Raw genomic sequence first — 20,291 nt, forward strand, 5'->3', positions numbered from 1 at the left:
ATCCTGTGTACAGGCTTAGGCCTCAGAAGATCTCTCCTAGTATGTATGTTGAAATGACTTTTGAATTTATAGGAATCCTAGCAAGTCTCATATACGACATACAATACCCAGTGCAGAGAGGGGACCTGGGCTTCTAGACAGTCCTACAATATTCAACTTTTCTGCTGATCGTTTAATCAATGGCGTCAGGAGTCCACAGACGCGGCAGCCGGGACAAAGCAGGACACGGATGCAGAGTGCTACTACCAGTTACACCAAGAGGGAAGTGGGAACTGGGCGGATGGAACAGACCAGCGTTGACTCGTCTCCTGGACTGGGGAGAGGAAGGTGAGTGCACTCTGTAGTTGTCCTCTGAACAGCCAAGTATTGCTGCTTTTAAACTACTCCGTTCAGTGCAGAGGTGTGGTATTGTGACTGTTTTCAATACTGCTTTAAGATGAGATTGTCTCCTCAAAAATAAAATCTTGAAAAGTACTTCAGAGGAAGTGTTAAATATAGAACAGGTGCAAAGTGGACTTGCATACTTTCCTACCAGATGAAAATCATTAATGGCAACTGATGAACAATGTACACCTGTAAGATCTGATCCTCCCTCCTTTCTTCATCTGGTATAAGAAAGTTTTTGTATATTATTTGCTTGACTTTAATGAGGAAGTTCTGCCCATTCCATTGTTCAGCAGTGCACCTGAACCTCTACTAGCAGTGCTGATTCTTAACTTTTTCAGTTGAAAGATCAGAATTTTTACACCAAATTGGACACAGACAGAACAAAGATGGTGGATTGGTGTGGAGCGAGGATAAAGGGCTACATGCAACTAGGGAAACTATTGTTATGTAGTTTTAAAAAGCAAAGCAACAAAGAACAAAACCAACTATCTGGGGAGCTGAAAATCAGTGGTACCAATAATAATGTGAGAATTTAACAGGGTTATCTTGGAATCTTGTTAAATACAGTAGGGTTCTAAGTGCTTTATAAAAGCATTGTGCAGCTTTGATAATGGCTCTGTTTGTCTCTAAGTAAATCATATTTTGAGTGACTTACTGAATTGGAAGATAAGTTGAATGTTTTGCAGATGATCCTATTTTAGACTTGTATCACTGCAAAATTAAGTGGGGATTTTGTGCAAGTACTGTAATACTTTTCTAAATCTAATTTGCCAAATTGTGTTATAACTAATGGATGAAAGTATGATTAAGAACTTAGGAAGCAAGATTACTCAAACTATAGACTACAAAAAATTTACAGGAGTAGTCAATACTTAGATTTATATTCTGATGTTTCATTATTTAATACGTTTAGAATAATAAAAGTCAAACAAAAAAATTAGAAAATATATTGAAACCAAATTAAAATGCATTGCAAATTTTAAACTGCTTGGAGGGGCTTAACCTGAAATAGGGCTGGGAGAAAAGTGCTGAAAATGTTTTGGAGGAGCTTTACCTGAACTGAAAATAGTTAGCTATATTTGGAAGGTTACATTGGTATTAAAAAAAAAAATCCTAAAACTTTTACTTTGGATATTGTAATGTTTTGTCTAACCCTTCTATGTAACCAGCACTGAGATGCTTTTAACACAGGAATTACTTGTAACCAGTATATTCTTATACTGACTTGCATAAGATCTGTACCTTTATTTTAATGAGAGATTGCTAGGAATTTTTCCTTAAAACATTTTTTAATAACCTGTCTAGAATGAAGATGGATAAAATAGCAATTTGAATTAATTTCACTTGGTTTCATTAACTGTTTTCCATCCATTTTTAGGCAAGGTTTTGATTTCTGCTTTCTTTCCCTTAGGAAAAACTCATATGGCTACCGGAAGAAAAGGGAGGACAAGTTTACAGTGAGTGTTTGTGATCTTATTCATCTATAATAAATGTAGGGTAACAAGGCAAAAGTATGGATATTAGGTGGAGTAGCGGGTGACAAAGTTAAAATTACTCTTAAAGTAGCAAAAAATTTCCATCTTAGTGTTACTTTGTCAACTTGCCAGTGTTCACATTCAGGGCGAGCTAAACAGCTAAGCTGAAGTTCAAAACACTTAATACTTCATTATTATACATTCATGTAGGTGTTAAAAGACATACATCCTGGTGTCATAATGTGTAGCAGAAATGTTAATTATGCTGTGGTTCTGTTTCTTAAATGCCTCTTCAAGAGCCGCTTGGTAAGGGTATGCTAACACTACTGAACTATTGTGGTTTTGGTAAACTGAAATTCAAGGTTAATACCAAAATAACCTTGATATTTGAAAAGGCTGCACTAGAATTCTGTGGAAGAGAATAAACTTTTTTTTATAGGATTTAAGGTTTGATGTGATAAAACCAGTAATTTCTCTGCAATTCGTTTTTGCCACACTTGGCATGTTCATGAAGTTGAACCAGATTATTTCCTTATTCATGTTGCAGTTGTAAAATAACATCACTGCATGAGCCATAACACTTCCCTACAGGTCTGGAGTCATTGCATTTGTGTGTTTGTGGCTCCTGCTGTTGAGTAGCCTTAGTGAACTTAGATAAAGGAGCATGAACGTTTAGCAAGTGATTCCTTCCCTTTGGTTGCTTTTAGTTCTTGTCAAACCTTCCCAAAGCCAGTGAGATCAGATTACATGTAGGATTCCCTGGTCTTCTTTATTTTGCCCTTTCAAAGCCGCTTGAATTTTTAGATTGAGGTTTTCCTATGAACTTCTTTCTGTATTTGAAAGAACAAGGAAGTGGTACAGGTTAAGTGTGTGAGTGACTGGAGTGAAAGGATTACCTTGGACACTCTTACTGAGCAGAGTGGCACTTCTGCGTGAGCTGACTGCAAAGATTATTTTAACTCTGAGTGTAAAAACAGGAAGATGTGACTTCTTCGGAGACCTACGGTTCTCTTCTCTCAGCACCAGGCTGTAACTGCAGCCTGTGCAGCCAGATTCCTTAGTCTCTTCTGGCCCAGGAATCTTCAGTGTCCTGTTTGATGATGTACCTTGAGCAGAGGTGAGAGCTGCTGCACACACATGACTGTGTACAGTGGGAAGGAGCACACTCTGAAGCAAAAGATGAAAATTTGACCCCTTTAGACTGTGGAAATAATTGAATCCAGCATCCTAGTTCTTGTGTGATGCTTTAGCCACTAGATAGTGTACACATGACATCACTAAAACCAGTTGTATTTGAATGGAGTAATGACTTCTTTAGAAGATCTTTCTTTTAAAGGAAAAATTTAGAGAGTGTGCATGTTTGCATGAAAAAGAACATGGAACTGTTTGATCAGATTGTTTCTGAGGCTACAGTCATAAGCCAATTACTCAACTTGTAACAAATTAACGTGAGAAATTTTATGCAATTAGTTTAAAATTCATTCAACTCTTCCTTCATCCTGCTAATTTAAGATGCTAATGCCATTTGACTCTTAGTATGTTGAGGTTTTTAGGACTCAACTGTGTAACTTAAAAGTTTGTAACATACAAGCACTTTCTATTGCAGAACTGCAGTCCACTTTAAGAAAAGCAAGTGCTATGATTTGAAGAATGATTCTTAAAAAAACCCAAGCTTTTCCTCTTGCAGTTTGAGCTGGATAAGTGTAGTCTCTCTCAGATGACCTGCCAAAGGTCACAGACTTCAGTTTTGGAGGTGTGCAGTCTTGGTTGTTGTAGCACTCTTATATTGCATCCTTGGGGTAATGCTGGGCCAGTAGCAGTCCTGGGAGTTGCAGTTGTTCTTGCCTCTGTATTTGTTATTTCCCCACTTCCCTCTTGACACACACTTCTTTTGACATAATTTGTAGTTTGTGAAAGGAACTCAAAGGTGGTCTTGTATCTGTTGCTCTTTTTGTCCAGAAGCATTGTTCTCCCATTCAGACCATCTTGACTATATACTCATATTTTCCTTTTCAAAATAGGAGCTGTTTCAAAGAGTGCTTTGCATTTGGCATTTTGTGGCAGAGATCATCTTAGCACAGGCCTGAGCACAGTCAAGAAACAGTTACTTCTTTGTTTGCATGGTGCAGATGGAGTTAATTGGTAACTTCAGTTACAGCATAGTACAAAAGGAATTTTATTTTTTCCGTGTAAATAGAACGTAGCTTTATAAATCCTTACAAGCACTCCTCTCAAGTGATCTTTAATTGTGGTACTTGTAACTCCTGAACTGCTGTCTGTATTGCATAATGGTTGCATTTAGCCCACTGATCTTGGGGGTTTTTTGCCTGGGGCATTGTTTTTCTTCATAGGCTTAGTGATTTTTTTAATGAATTCTCTGTTTCAAAAATAGTTTTGACACTTATCTTTGCATTTTTACATAGTGACCATATAAGTTCATGCTAATTAGATGAAAATTGCTGTTGTCTGTACTACATGCAAGGCATGCTGTCTTACTGTTTCTTGATAAATCTGAAAATAAGATTCTTGTTGACTCCTGTCTTTTATTTAGAATGTTACCAACTACATATAAATGGGCTTCATATTTTCGCTATATCATGACACCTAAACCAGTGTTTTCCTTTCTATGTCAGTGTGTCTGTCCTGAAGGAAGGGTCAGTGAGAAGACTTTTCTTACTATACTATACCATAAAGCTTATGCATATGCCATCCCATTTAAATAATAATTACATATATCAAGTGCAGCAGTGGAAAAGGAAAGCATCTATTCCTTGGTACTGTGTAGTTTTCTTGGGAGTTCTCTAGGACTTCCCTGATATAAATCAAGTGCAAAATACAGTTTAGAGTTGCATGTCTTTTCTGTCATCTAGTGCAGTAACCTCCACATGTTATTTCTATTCCAGAGGGGCCAAACACAGTCTCCACCACCCGTAAAACCTCCATCTCCCAGCTTTGAATTGGGTTTATCTAGCTTTCCTCCATTACCCGGGGCTGCTGGCAATTTGAAGACCGAAGACCTATTTGAAAACCGACTGTCCAATGTGGTAATAGGAACATCAAAAGAAAGAGTGAGTAGTAGGTGTTCATTTTTGTTGGGAAACCAGAGAATTGCATACCTGTTCTTTTCAGGTTGGTGGGTTATGGGTGGAAATAACTTGTGGTTTTACGTGGGTTGTAAGGAATGCTTTTCAGCTGTCAAATGAGGTGCTGCTGCCTTTTTCTCTTACATCTTAGAATTTCTTGTGTATTCTCTTTGGTGTGGAGTATGAGCACCAGTATAATAAGTAGATGTTAATAGCAGAGATTAGAAAATATGCTCTTTGCTGTTCTTAACTGCCTCTGGCTTTTTGATAGACTCAGGTGAAAAGTATGTGATACATTTTCCTCCTGTTTGAAAGACTTCTAAGTTGTATATGAAATGCTTTAAAGTGACAGAGACAAACTTCTAAGCACCAAAATAATGAAGCTGCCTACATGATCTCAGTACACACGGCATCATAGCTGGAACAAGAACTGTTACCAAAACCAGCTGGATCCCAGCGTTGTCTTGTCATATTGCTCAGAAAGATAAAAATACACCAGGATAATTTGGCAACCACTGATTTATAGATGTAGTAGAGATGCAGTTGAAAATTAATGTTCAGTAGCTGTTCATAGATTTCATTCTTAGAACTGTTTCTGGCATGCCATCTGTGAGTGACAGTATGTTCTCCTCCAGAAGGACTCATATAGCCCTCTGCTCTATGGAACACTCTAGGCTATGGAAGTCTATATTGGCTTTTTTTGCTAGCCCTAATTTAACTTCTGTTTTTCTAGCTGTACCACAACTGAAAAAGTTAACCCCTGGATTAGCAATTCAAGTCAACCTGGTGAAACACCAAAATCTCTTATGTGTTGTCTCTAAAACCAGCCTGTTGCAGAAGTGTTTTCTTTGGTGCCCACATGTCAGTGGTGGATATGGGCTATTTTTTGGTCAAGGGAAGGGGAAGCAGCAGGGCAGCCTGCACCCAGAGCAGTGATTGTAAATACAACTATCTGCTCTGCATCCTGCAAGTGGTAAGAGGGGCAGGTATGTTCCAGGGTTGCTTTTAGAGGGAATGTGCAGTTCAGAGCCATGGTAAGAACAGTTTAACTTACTGTCAGTACTACAGATTACAGGCTCTTTTTGGCCAAGGCGTATCCATTTTTAAGGTATCATACCTCTATTAGTTGTGAAGTATTTTTTTACTATTGTATTTCATGTTTTAAATATAGTTCCAGCACTTGCTATTAGTCCTGCAGCTGAAAACCCCTTGTTTCCCCATTACAAATCTAATACTTGCTTTGTACTTATTGTAAAGAACTTACACTTCTCCCCTGTAAAGGCAGTTTTCCTATCAGTAGTGGTAGTGCAATACACTGACATGTTGAAAAGCTTCAGTTTTCAAGTTTATTTTTCCAGTTTACAGGAGTTATTCTGTACCATTGTACGGAGGAAAGGGATTATGCTGCCTTTCCTTGTTGGCATTTAAATAAAGAATAAGGTAATGGCAACTGGCTCCAAAGAGCAATTGTGTTCTTTTACAAAGGTGTTTGAGCTAACATCAGAATCTTGCCAATGTATACAGTCTGCTTTTCACTTTGATCTCAATATTTTTTCATGTCACCTGATGTAGAGTTACAGAGCACTGAAGTAGAGTTACACAGTGCTTCTCTTGTTTTATACATGGGCAAGTTCAATGTACAGAAGCTGAGTGGGCTAAAGTCGTATAATTTTTAACAGTAGTTATCCAAGCATCATATCTTTATGCTCTCTGCTTTGTGATGCTCTTCTAGGTGTAGCTCTGGGGAATGGCAGGTGGTAATAATCCCACATTTTGTAACTAGGAAATGCAGCACGTGAGATCAAGGGCTGTTTTGACAAGGAACAGCACTTGCATGTCTGCTTGGCTTGAAACTATTCACACTTAACTGTGTACCTGCAAGTTCTGATGCACTTGGGCCAGAATGCTCAGCAGCTTGCAGCTTCAAGCCTTTGCACACACTGTTATAGTAAGTAAGACTATAGAAACTGTTCTTTTATTTCTAAACATCCACCTTTTTACTGTCTTACTTTTGCTTTGAGTCAGACTAGGCTTAGATCTACTGCAATAATCTATCCTGTCTGATTTTAAAACAGTGATGTCAAATACCATTTTCCTTTCTAACAGTAACCACAAGAGTCTTAGGTTTTATGCCCTTTGAACGGTGGCTGGGCTGGGGGAAAGGAATGACTCTCTTGTTCCTTCTGTGCTTGTGTTTTCCCATTGCTTTCCCTTCAGCATACCAGAATCTTTTCAGGTTTTAGACAGGTAACAAACAGTACAAAGAATGGAGCACCCTTTAAAACAAACAAAATGGTTTTAAATGTGAGAAATATTTTTCGGGATACACAGTTGTCTTTCTCTTTTCTTATTTTGTGCCAACTTAAATTCATTGTATGCATCTTGAACCTATTTGGCCTTTTTCCAGAAGTACAGTTTGGCAGTACACAAGTGTCACTTGGCGCTAGCAGAATCTTTTGAGGGCTGTGGAAAAAGCCTCTTTTGCTTGGTAGCAAATTGTGCTATAGCATAAGAAAAGGATTTCTAAATGATGGTCAGATCCTAGTTTGCAGAAACTTTGGGTTTTTAAGGTTTGGGGTTATTTGCACCAGCTATTGGGACGATGGAGAGTTAGAGCTTTGAAGAAGACAGTTCTTAGTGCATGACTCTAGGAGACTTTTGTCTTCATAGGTTACCTGTGGTTACATGAGCAGATGCAAAGCCTGCTTTGTCACCAGCAGGTGCAAAATCTCCAGGCTGAAAGAAGTCACTGGTTCCAGTTGCTAATGTTGTTCCCCAAGGCTCAATATTGGAGCCAGTCCAGTTTAATAACTTAATGATGACCTGGACAAGGGGATTGAGGGCACCCTCAATTAGTTCACAGGTGACACCAAGTTGAGCAGCAGAGTCGATCTGCTAGAGGGCAGGAAGGCTCTGCAGAGTTAGCTGGACAGGCTGGATCAATGGGCCAGGGTATGAGGTTCAACGAGGTGAAGTGCTGGGTCCTCCACTTCTTTCAGAACAAACTCTGCAGTGCTACAGGCTGCGGGAAGAGTGTCTGAAAGTGGCCCTGTGGGACAGGACCTGGGTGTTCTGGTTGACAGCCGGTGGAACGGGAGCCAGTGCGTGTCCAGGTGGCCAAGAAGGCCAATGGCATCCTGGCCTGTACCAGGAATAGTGTGGCCAGGGCCAGGGCAGTGATTGTCCCCCTGTACTCAGCACTGGTGAGGCTGCATCTCAAATCCTGTGTTCAGTTTTGGGTCCCTCACTACAAGAAAGACATTGAGATGCTGGAGCATGTCCAGGGAAGGGCTGCAAAGCTCATGAAGGGTCTGGAGAATAAGTCATATGAGAAACAGCTGAGGGAGCTGGGGTTGTTTATCCTGGAGAAAAGGAGGCTCAGGGGAGTCCTTATTGCTCTCTACAACTCCCTGACAGGAGGTTGTAGCCAAGTGGGGCTTGGTCTCTTCTCCCAGGAAACCAGGGCCAGGACAAGAGGAAGTGGCCTCAAGCTGCACCAGGAGAAGTTCAGGATGAACATCAGGAAAAATTTCTTCACTGAAAGGGTAATTAAGCACTGGAACAGACTGCCTAGGGAAGTGGAGGTGTTCAGGAAACAACTGAATGTGGCACATAGTGCCATGGTCTTAGCTGACAAGGTGATGATCGATCAAAGGTTGAACGCTGATCTTAGGAGGTCTTCTTCAACCTTAATGATTCTATGATTCTAATTAAGTTTGTCAGCCAGGTATGTCCCAAAGGGACCTAAGCTTACAACTTTTTTGGAAACAACTGCAGTGTGTTATTTATTTGTCTGTGTTTCTAAGTAAATGTAAAGGAAAAAAAAACGTATTTGTTATAATACATATATTGGCTCCTTCTGTACCTTCCTATAGTTAATTTATCTTTATAAATCAAATTGTGAGGTGTTTCCTGGTTGTGCTGATTTTCAGGCAAACCGTATTAATTGGATATTATGATTGTCCTTCTGTGCCTTTTTTCCTCCTTCAGAACATTAATGTGGATGCAAGTACAAACACTATTCCGTCAGGAATTCCTCGAGAGCCGTTGTTACCGGTTTCTTCTACATTGCCCAGGACCTTTGAAAGGTCTCCTTCGCCACCCCAGTCTTCTGAGTAAGCACTTAATTACATGGGTATAATTATTCTGCTCTGAATCACATTTGCATTTCCTTTCATCAGGCAGAACAATGCAAATACCTATTAAAATCTTAATCAGTGAAAGAAGTAATATTTTGTTGTGTATTGTACTTGTAGTAAAGGCAATAAAGTTTAATTTCTGAACAATATCATAACAGTGACTCAATAGTCATTTAGCAGACCGAAGTTTAGTGTTGTGTTTTGGTTTCTGCAAGTATTTAGAAGTTTAATGAATACCTTACTGTCTTGTATTTAGCTAGCTCTGAAGCATGGAGAGTAAACCCATGGTCCTGTGGGCAGTACTGATGTCCATACCGTAAAGAAAGTTTTTGTAACACTTTATTTGGAACCTGCAAATCAAATTGAGGTGTTTCAGTATCAGGGGAAAGATAACTGAATAACCAAATGGTATCAGAACATCACCAATTACAGGTAGTGTCAAGTTCCACAGGAATATACTTTTTAAAATTTGATAACATTTTAAAAAGCAATGCTAGTCATCATGTGCTAGGCAAATTATAGCTATAACTACTTATAGTCCTACTCAAACTTGTTAGACCTATCATTAGATCATTGATCTATCCTGAAGTTTCACTTTTCATGAGCCTTGCTTCCTGCTAATGCTTACAGGGACCCCAAGGTTGTGGATAAACAGCAGAGAGAGACACAGAGTACAGAAAGACTTTCTTCTTCCTCACTCAGTACTGCATGTAAATCGGTACAAGTCAATGGGGCTGCCATAGTAAGTGACCTTATTACTTCACTTTTTCTTAATGATACAGTTTGATGCATTTAACAGAGTATTTTTTGCTACCCAGTGTTGCTTAATCATGTGAGTCCAGCAACCCTGAATTTGCCCAACAGCTTTAAATTTGTGTGTTGATGGCTTCATGATCACTTGCATGATATAATTATGCAATTAACAGTGCAAAAGATAGCTCCTTACCCAAATCCTCTCCTTGGTAGTATACTTGAGGTAGAAGCATTAGTACACATGTTGATATTTAAACAAGAGTATTCATCATCTTTCAGCTGGTTTAGAGTTTGTTTTAATGGGAAGTATTTTGCCCTATGCCAGTACTCCATTCTTCTGGAACACTGTTTTGCATTTTACCTTGTCTTCTGATTGATTGTCTTATACAACTTCTGTAAACTTCATACTCAAGCCCTCATCTGCATATTTTAGTGCAACAGTCTTTGGGGACAAGGACTTTAGCTTTTTTTGTTCATAAAAGTAAATTAATTTTTTCTCAGGGTGCTTTGTTTGACTCCGTCCTGTTTGCTTCCGATTTCACAGGAACTGCGAAAACCTAGTTATGCGGAAATTTGCCAGAGAACAACTAAGGATCCTCCTACATTGCAACCCCAGAAAGAACAGAAGCCAAACACTGTAGCATGTGGGAAAGAAGAAAGAAAGCCCACAGAAACAATAGAGAAAAACAGAGAACCTCCTCCTGCAAAGTCACATCCTGGACAACCCAAAGACCAGAGGAGACAGTCAGGACGAAGATCGTCCCCTCCAGCCGTTGGCAAACGCTTAAATAAAGAACAGAGTACCCCTCCAAAATCTCCTCAGTGAAACTAACACCTGGGGGGGATTTGACAAGAGGTCTGCTTCCCACAAATTAAACCCATGTTCCCACTAAGATACCTGAGAATGAGTTGCTGGTTAGGAGCTTGCAGTGATACTGGGCATATAATAATGCCTGCAAGTTATTTTTCTGTGAAATACTTTTTCCCCTCTTGAACAAACATTCTATTTTTCTGGGTATTTCTGGATAGTTGTTCTAAACCTTACATTTAGATTGGTGCTTAATTGGAGGTGAAGCTTAGTGTGATTTTTTTTTTTTTCCAAGGTGTAAAATATTTGTCTTTAAAAAAAAATCAACTTTTTATTAAGCCTCTCTGTGGCTGTGTGAGTGCAAGCTCTGTATAGTGAGTTTTTTCTAAACTGTTAAGCAGAAATGTGCTGCTGCAATATTTTTAATAAACAGGTCTGCAAGTACATATCTAAAGTGTCCAAAAGACTGATAACGGCAGCTAGTGTGTAGAGTGCAAGAAGGTAGAACATATTTTACAAATTAGTATGTGACCTTGAAGATTTTTTTTTTTTTATTGGGCTGCTGTACTAAGTGTCAGCAAATGAACTTGCACTTTTAGGTTAAATGAGTAGCTGTTTCTAGTATTTTTTAAAAAAATAATCTTTTTTTGATGTTTTGCACACACAAAATTAATTCTACGGGGCACCATAGCAGTCTTTCTAAAATATTTCCTTTTTTTGACTTACTGCAAGCAAGTAACCATCTTCTCACTCCAGAATAAAACTGATGTTATAATTTGCAAATACAAAGCACATTGTGAATAGAAAGAATCAAGTCTGTGAGCTTCTATGATGGTGAAGCCTGTTAGTGAGTGGATGTTATCAGGAGAAAGCAGTGTAGCCTTCTTGTGATAACTTTAGCTTCCCTGTGCTTGTAAGGGAGTTAACTGAGTCAGCGCTGTATATTCTGGTTACCCCTGTGCTCTGTGTAGACTTTTTTTTAAGCTCTGCCCCAAGTGCTCTTTGAAAGAGTTCATATCTTAGTCAGCCTTGTGTTGACATCTTCCTGTAACTACGAGCATTGGCATATTGATTTAAATTTTTCAAGACGTGAGATAGTGGTGTTTGTTTTGTGTGGTGGAGGAAGAGATCCCTGATATTTACCTCTGGGATGAGGTTTCTCACACTTATTTACTTTAGAAGTGATGCGCTTTCTGAAGGACAAGGATGCACTAAATTAGCAAGTTTCTAATAAAGTTGAATATAAATTATTTTTGTTTTAAGATGCCTAAAGTTTTTCTTTAAATGTTTAAACTGCAGGAAGTTCAGACAAAACTCATTCCTGCTGACTATGACAGTACAGTTTATTCCACAAAAATGTTTATTTAAACAACTGATTTTTTTAAAGAATTATTTCCATCCAATATTTAAAGACTTGAATTTTATTTAAACTTGAAAATGACTTTGCCTTAACTTTTGTACAAGACAGCTTAGAGTTAATGAGGTCTGACCCCGTGGAGGGTTAGCATGAATGGAATACAGAATTACTCAGTTACAGTATGTATCTATTGTCACTGGTCTTACTGGGTAAACATACTGTAGTACAGGAACTAGCAGCAGTTTTTGTAATATACCTTAAAGATCTTAAACAGTTGATCTTTTTCAGATTGTTGAAAAACCTGTAAATGCAAATAGTCAATACTGTATTAAATATGTGCACTTGGAAGTGTGTGCTTTGCTTGTACAGTTGTAAATAATCAGAACATATAAAAAGGTACCCTAAAGAAAAAAATCTGATAAAAATTATTGATATTATAAATGTTGCTGTTGAGCTGGATGTAGATAAACTAAATGTTGTGGTTTGAATATTACTTTAATTCGTTGTTTTTTCTTTTTCTTATTTTATTCTGGTGTGTTGAACTGACTCTGCCTCTTCACTGCAAAAGGGAAATGGAACGAAAGTCTTATTTGAAAGCCCTCAAATGTTTTCCCAAAGTCCCTCTAAAAACAAGCGATTTAACCAATTCAAAAGTGTTCTGCAATGTAAATAATGAATTTCAGCAGTCAAACTGTAATTTTAAAGTCATTAATAAAAATCAAGTCTAATTGGGAAAAAACTTGACTGCTGCAAAAATATACACTGAAGCTTACTTGTGTGCTTTCAAGAGTATCAGTGCATGATTCACAGAACTGTAAAGTAACTATAGAATTTGACTCCTGATAAATCTCCTATTACAAGCATCGATTGGTAACTAGTTGACATTTTAAAATCCAGCCTGTTGTATGCTGCAGAATTGGTCAAAACAGGGCATGCCGGAGTCTGTTGATTTTTTTTGTTTGTTTGTTTGTTTGTTTGTTTAAAAAGCGCACTTTGTGAATGCTGTGGGAGGAGATAAGACCCCGACAACATCACCAAAACTGCTCAACTAGTTCTGTCATTGGATTTATTGTTTTTAATACTCTTCTCCTTTCCCCAGCGGCAGTGAACACGGTAGCTAGATTTGTGTATGGTTTAGGCCAGCTGTATGATTCATTTTGTTTGTCTGCTGCAAGTGAAAGGCTTTCCAGCTGCAAACAATCGCGAGTGGTTCCTTACAGCGACTGTGTACGGCTCGTCATGATGCTCAGCTGGTACCCGAGGTGATATATTGAGACCAGCGGGGTGTGTTGTGCTGTTCTAATGTATTCTGCTGCCATTTGTGCTAGGTCAATACACTGTAATTACTGCTTACCCAGCAACAGTCTGTTGCACCAAAAGTTTAAACCTTTCTCTGACGTGGTTTTTATAGCTTTTTTTAAAAAAAAAAACAAGGTGACACGCCAAATCGCTGTGTAACATACCATAGAACTTCTCCTTACTGCATTTTACTTCAAGATTTTCTTCTTCTCCCCCCCCACTCAGTGACAAAATGGAGTTTTCGGAGTAGAGTTGTGAAGTTGCATGCAGACTGTTGCTACGATACAGAGAGAGATTAAAATGTGGCTTTTAAAATGAAAAACCTCCCAAAAGCAGTAGCTGAGTTAAAGGTTCAGGGATGCAGTAATTAAAATTGGCATTTTTACCTTGTAGGACTGTGTAGTGATGCTTTTCATTTTGAAAACGAGTCAAAATGGGATCTGAGACTCTCCTTCCAGGAATTTAAAAAAAATGAGGGTTGCTTTCAAAACCAGAGGTTGTTTCAGATCAGTCCCTCACTGTGACACTGTCACTCACAGCTTGAAAAATCTGAACAGTGAACAGTGGCAATTTTTTTTACCTTGCTGCATTACCCTTCAAAGCCCTGAGCAGTTGGCATGGAAAAGGCCCTTGTTGGAACATGGTGCAGTGTATCACAAGCAACAGCTGACTGTAATGGTGCACACCTATCTCTGTATCTCCTTCAGTAGCTACAGGTAGGGACTTTTGTGCTTTGTAACCGATTACACTAATAGCAGCAGACAATCTGAGATTCCTAAGGAGACCTAACAGCTGCCAATTCATGAAACAGAAGTGTAATATGGGAGCCTTTTTGAGGGTTTTTGTTTTTGTTCTTCTTCCATTAAGACTGGAATCAAGCTTACATGTAAACTATCAGTAATTTAAGTTTCCTTTTGTGTCATAAAATGTAAAACTGTCTAATTTGAAAAAAAAAAATATGTAGGTTATGAAAAATAAAGATTTAGGCACTGTTGAATTCCTGATTTTTTTAATTAAACCTTTCTTCAGCAGTATTTTTCACCTTTTGTCTTTTGCTCCCATTTTTGGAAATTGTATATTTCTGATTTTGGGAAAAAAATGTTTGCTTACTCTCCTGCTCGACACAGCTGTTGTAACCATCACCTAAGGCTATGTAGCAGCAGCAGAAACCCCTATAACATATCTCTGAAAGCAGCAATATCTGTCTCAATTAGGGAACTATGGCTGGTTAACATTTTTAAAGCAAACAAAAAAACTTATGCGGTCTTTTGTTTACTTCACTCTTCAGTAGTGGTTTCATCAAATTATTAGATAAGGTGTTGGCTTGGTCTTAAATACGTATTTTAACATTTGGGTTGGTGCTTTGGTTTCATGGCTCTCAAATATGAAGATGTCATGGACTTACTTTTGACTTTAGATGACTTCAGAGATTATTCTGGTCTTGCCTCTAGGAAAGAAAAGCTTCTGGGATATCCTCTCTCTACATAAAAAATATTTTGGAAATGCACCTTTTTTTTTTTTTCTTTTAAGGTTTGTCTCTCATTCAGCTGTATCTGAACAAGTTTAGCAATGGATGTAAGTGTGGAAGTATAAACAGTTACTGTGTTCTATAAGCATCTTGGGAAGTATTGCAGTATTATTCCTCAGGGTGGTTGTTCTGTAAGTTCCTGGACAGGTTAAGCTGCTTGCTGATTTACTTCCCTGCTGCTGTCTGTCAGCAGAGTAAGGCAATATGGGAATACTAATGTACACTGGGTACTGTGAGCTTCTCCATGTTAGGAAAGTCAGTTAAACTTTGGGATTTGGTGATGACCTGGACTACAAGTAGTTGAAGGCAACCAGTTTCCACTTCAGCATGGAGTATCCTGTTCTGCCCTTGGGACAAAGTTTTTCTACCACTGTGTAAAAATGGATGGAAACATGTCAGCAGTGTTGCTATAAACCTAGTGTGGGTCTCGGGAAGCACCCCAGCTTTGACAGAAATTGGGGATTTATTTGTTCACACAGCAAACTGGGCAGTGTCCCCTTAGTGACAGTTTTCACCAGAACAAGGTGATGTTCGGTGATGGTTGCACCAGCATTCATGTTGAACACATGATTTCACTTCCTCTTGGGCATGATGAGAAAGAGTGAATATGGAAGATTACATGCAATTGAGCATCCAGAGATTACTTATTGTCACAGAAACTGTGATTCATTGCACTTTGATCTAAGGCTTCTTTAGAAAAAAGATTTTATGAAATTTTAAGTTTTCTAATATGCTTTTACTTCACAGACCTTTCAGTTAAAACCTCCTAGTATAACTGGGCTTTTACGGGTGCAACTTAAGTCAGGAAGTGATTGAATTTCAAATTTTGCTGGTTTATAAATGAAAGTAACGCCACACACTTCATCTCTGCTTTTGTGTAACAGCCTGGTGCCATCCCGTTACTGCAGCATCCACTCTCAGCATGCGTATAGATCCTGCTTATATTTCAGTGCCCAATGTAAGCTGATCAGGTAGAAATTTAACTCCTATTGGAGTGGCACATGGAATACTGAGCTGTTATGCCAAATAAGCACAGAAATCCTGTAAAGAGGCTGGCCAGCCTCAGCTGTGTCACGTCCATCCTGCTTGTCTGCTCCCTCACATCAGCACACTGGCTGGTCTAAAAAGTAACTGAGAAAGGATTTCTTGGAATAGGTCCCAAGCTGTTGTCCCAAGCAGAATGGAGGAATGAACAGGAATGCACAACTGATGTCCACAGGAGACTGGCACTGGTCCTGGCAGGAGCAGTGTTACAATCAGCTGAAGTAAACTCAGTGTTGCTACAATTGGCTTACAACAAAGGGAAGGTAAAAATCTTGGCTTAAGTGCAGCCTTGCTCACTCTGCTGAACGTGGCTCAACTCATCAAGCTTCGTCATTTTTGAGCCTTATTTTCACAGTGGGGAGGAGAAAGAGTCCAATTTCTGCTTTAGCCTACTTGGTTATTATGTACAAGCTGTAAATGTGCTAAATCTTAAATCTGTCTCATGGCCATAGACTATGAGGAGTCTGTGCATTGTCCCCTCACAACTCTTTTGGACACAGTTCACTGTTTTGCAAAAGGGATGTGCTGGGGGGAGGGAGTCGAAGATAAAATCACTCCCTAATCTCTCTTAAATTCTCATCAGTTTTGAAAGAGTAAATTGCTTTGTGTGCTTGTGTTACGCACGTGAGGCGCGGAAACCATCCTGCAGTCTGGCTTCACATCCCATTTGCTGTAGGCAGACGGCGTCTGCAGAGCAGTAAATCTACCATGGCTAAGGATGCTCTGAGGAAGGAGGGATAAATGGAAGAATTTAGAGTTGTAAAACACACCAAAGCTGGATGGATCTAAGAAATCTACATGGATGGAATCAGTGGTACATAATGAAATGTGTCTAATGTCTTCCAAAATGAAGTCATATGTATGCCCTCCATACAGCTTGGGATGTCAGCCCAGGTAGAACAAGTGAGTGAAATTCAGGAGGTCCAGCCTGTTGTTTCCAAGCCTGGGCATGTTTTCCAGGAACCTACAGCTCATAGGCTGGAGCATGCTTGAGAAACCTTTCTCATTTTGTTCATTTTCTCCAACATCAATGTACTTAGCTCAGGTTTGGGATGTCAGCAGAGCTGACTCTGCATGGCAGAGGCTTGAAGCCCCCACAAGCCAGCCCTGCGTGGGGGGGAGAGAGGGGAACTGAGTGCCTCTCCAACAGGAGGGTAACAGGATGCACTGTGGTGGGAACAAAGGTTTGGAGGTGGGCAATTAAATAGGCTCTGTGGGGGAGAAGGCCTGTTTCCTAAATGGAATTTCTTGAGCACCCGTGGTGTCTGTGACCAGCCTGGTGTTACAGAGAGAGTCTCTTACTCAATGACAAATGCAATTTCTATCTTGTTCCCCTTCAGAAATGAGATGTGTAAAATTCAATCCTTTCCCTTCTCCTGGTGTATTTTCCTCTTCCTTTCTAGTGATTCAGTGTTCTCATTCTTGAGAGCTGCATTGCTTGTGGTAGATGGCAGCTGTTGATCTCCGCTTCTAAGAATTGCACCTATTTTCAGAAATACAATAGGCTCGACATTTTGACTCATTTTAGTTTGCAGGAATTTTGTATTTTTGTCCCACTTATTAAAGCAAATTTGGCACTCAGAGGAGAATTATCTAGGTATGTGTTCAAAACTGTAACGTATACAATAAAATCAAAAGAGTATGCTCTATCTTTGAATATTTATAGCTGTTGCTGGGTTTATGGTGTTTGTCAGATACTAAGTTCTTCATTCTACGTTTGCTGGAGTCTGCGTGCTTCCTACATGCTGGCAAATGCTGGCTCCATCTTCTCTGGTATGACTCAAACTGCTGCCAAGGGAAGATGCCTGCCTTGAAGCTATGGCAAATAAGTGCTGGACAGACCTGTTGGTTCGGACAGTAGACACTGAAATGACAGATTTGCTGGAGTGATTTTCTCAGCGGATTTTACTGCTTGGACTGGCAATCAAATGCTTCCTTGCTAGCAAATCCTGTTTCAGATAAACCTTTGTATTTTACTTTTTATTTGAACTAGTGCTTCCCATGGAGACAGAAGCTCAGCCATGCTGGCTGCCATCCTGAGTGTTGAATGCATGCTTTCATCCCAGGCTAGGAAATCTGAGGGCAGCCACACTGGGTTGGATACATGGAAGTTATGTGCCAGGTTTAAAGTACATTGAACTTGAAAATAAAAAAAGGCAAGAGATGCTCTGTGGAATTGTGTTTTAGTTCCAACATGGAAAAGGGGTTATAGGTACCCTAAGTGGTTCTGGACTGGGAAGGTAGGGAAGTACAACGGAGCTGGACTTAGCAAGTCATGCAAGCAGCACACCACGTGCTTCAGTGTTCAGCCGTAGCAGGTGCTGCTGTCTCAGTGGTTCTGACATCCCAGGGCACAGCAGACATAAGCACTGATTTGGTGTGAAAAGTCACTACTTTGTTTTTACATTAAATGATGTAGAATTGCCTGAAATCAGGTGTACAATCTCCTTTTCCTGTGACTTAAAGCTGTAGTTTCTGTTGAGGGTTGCTCTTTTAATTGTAAGAGAGTGAGTTGCTGATGTTCATCTACTTTATTGCTGGCCATGGTATATCAAAGATTTGGCTTGTTGAGTGTTGCAGGCTTGGTGATCTCAGCAAGGCTGGAGAAATCTTACAAGGTTCCACAAAGGGACATGCCCAGTTCTGCACCCACGCTCCCAGGGGTGACCAGCTGGAAAGCAGCTGTGTAGAAAAGGGCTTGGGGCATCTGGGTGAGACAGCAATGTACAGAGTACACAAGACCAATGGCATCGTGGGCAGCCCTAGGAGGGGCATTGCCAGAAGACTGAGGGGAGGTGATCCTTCCTCTCTGCTCGGCACATCTGGGGTACTGGGGCCAGTGTTGGACTCCCCTGTCCAAAAAAAGTCATGGACACATTGGAGTGAGTACAGTGAAGGATGGTGAAGATGACCGAGGGACTTGGAGCATCTGTCATGCAAGAAGAGCGTGAGAGCTGGGACTGTTCGACCTGGATAAGCAAAAGTTCGGGGAGATCTTGTCCATGTGTACAAACACCTGATGGGGAACAAAAAGACAATGGCAACATATTCTTCCCAGTGTTGCCTAGTGACATTTCAAGAAACAGTGGGCACAAACCAAAACAAGGAATTCTGTTCGGACAGAAGAAAGCCCTTTGATTGTTCTAAGGGTAATCGAACACTAGTGCAGGTTGCCTAGAGGGGTCGTCTCCATCCATGGAGATGCTCATTCTCACCAGACACAGCCTCACCTGATCCACAGTCACCTTTGGGTGTTTGGCAGCGTTTCCAGGGACATCTAAATGTTTTCTGACTTGATTCAATTTCTCTAAGATCTGGTGATTTTAAAACTTGTGTGCATGAGGAAGAAAACAGCAGGCTGAGCCAGGTGATTGTAGAGGCTTCTCATGCTCCATGGAGACTTGAGCACCATGACTAAAGACACTTCTCCATTAAGATGTATAAAAAGTTGTTGGTGTCCTCTGCTTCTTACAATGTCTTACCATCCCTTGCCCACAGCTGCCAAGACAGACTGAGCTCAGCATGGTAAAAACTCCCAAGCAAATGACACTAGAATTGCCTTGTAAGCACTTAAATGGGAGATTGTGTTAGGCTGTTGTCTGCTAATACAGCATAAAAGAGCAAGGAATGTGTATATAATATACAGAAATTAGGTTATAAACTACTAGACAGTGATTGGGACTCAGCTTGCAGTTGTACATAAATTGAATTGTCTGCTTAGTCTGGGGAGATTGGATCAATAGGCAATGGAGCCTGGAGAGCTGTTCATCTGCATCTTGATCGGCTTCTGTACAAGCTGTGTAAATGTGTGTGCTTGAATTTCATCAGAGCCTGAAGAGCTACTCAAGCCAATCAAGATGCAGATGGTCTGAAGGGGTCTCATGAGGTGTTTGGTTCAACATCTTGCTCAAAGGAGGATCAGAGCTCTTTTCTGAGGGCGTTATCCAGTTGGGTTTTGAAAGCCTCCAAGAATGGAGACTCTGTAACCTCTCTTGGCAATCTGCTCTAATGTTTGACTGTCCTTAGGGAGAAATTTTTCCTTAAACCCTTGAGCCTGTTCTCTCTCATCCTCCCTCTGCCCTGGTGTACAGAGTCCAGCTCTGCTTCCTTGATGGCTCCCCATAGGTCTGGGGGGGCTGGAGGTAAGTTTCCCCAAAGTCATCCCACCTCCATGCTGACCAGTGCCAGCTCCCTCAGCCTCTATGCCCAGCCCCAACCACCTTGGTGATCTCTGAACTGGCTGCAATTTGCTGTTTTTATTGGCCCAAAACTGGAGCCAATACTTGAGCTGCAGTCTTCCTTCCAGAACTTTTCCACACAAAGGAGAATAATTCTAGTTGTCTTTCACCTTTGCATAACTGGAGACTCAAAAAATTTCGGAATTCTACTTCTCCTAAGAGGTCGTGTAATAGTTGACA

At 40.1% G+C, this 20,291-nt stretch overlaps 1 protein-coding gene across 6 annotated transcripts in view; it reads left to right on the plus strand.

The window, feature by feature from the left end:
* LARP4B (La ribonucleoprotein 4B) overlaps window positions 1-14,298 on the plus strand; it is a 58,188-nt gene extending 43,890 nt beyond the window's left edge. For 5 of the 6 annotated variants that reach the window (XM_032683524.1, XM_032683543.1, XM_032683534.1 and 2 more), the window contains 6 exons: window positions 73-327; window positions 1,799-1,844; window positions 4,766-4,930; window positions 8,936-9,060; window positions 9,715-9,826; window positions 10,382-14,298. In XM_032683524.1, coding sequence (XP_032539415.1) covers window positions 73-327; window positions 1,799-1,844; window positions 4,766-4,930; window positions 8,936-9,060; window positions 9,715-9,826; window positions 10,382-10,663 — 985 coding nt within the window. In that variant the 3' untranslated portion in view covers window positions 10,664-14,298. The remainder of the gene's footprint in view (window positions 1-72; window positions 328-1,798; window positions 1,845-4,765; window positions 4,931-8,935; window positions 9,061-9,714; window positions 9,827-10,381) is intronic. The other variant, XM_032683499.1, reaches the window with a different exon arrangement.
* The last annotated feature ends 5,993 nt before the right edge of the window (window positions 14,299-20,291 follow it).

This window comes from Chiroxiphia lanceolata, chromosome 1 (assembly GCF_009829145.1).
Source record: "Chiroxiphia lanceolata isolate bChiLan1 chromosome 1, bChiLan1.pri, whole genome shotgun sequence".
NCBI classification, from domain to species: Eukaryota; Metazoa; Chordata; class Aves; order Passeriformes; family Pipridae; genus Chiroxiphia; species Chiroxiphia lanceolata.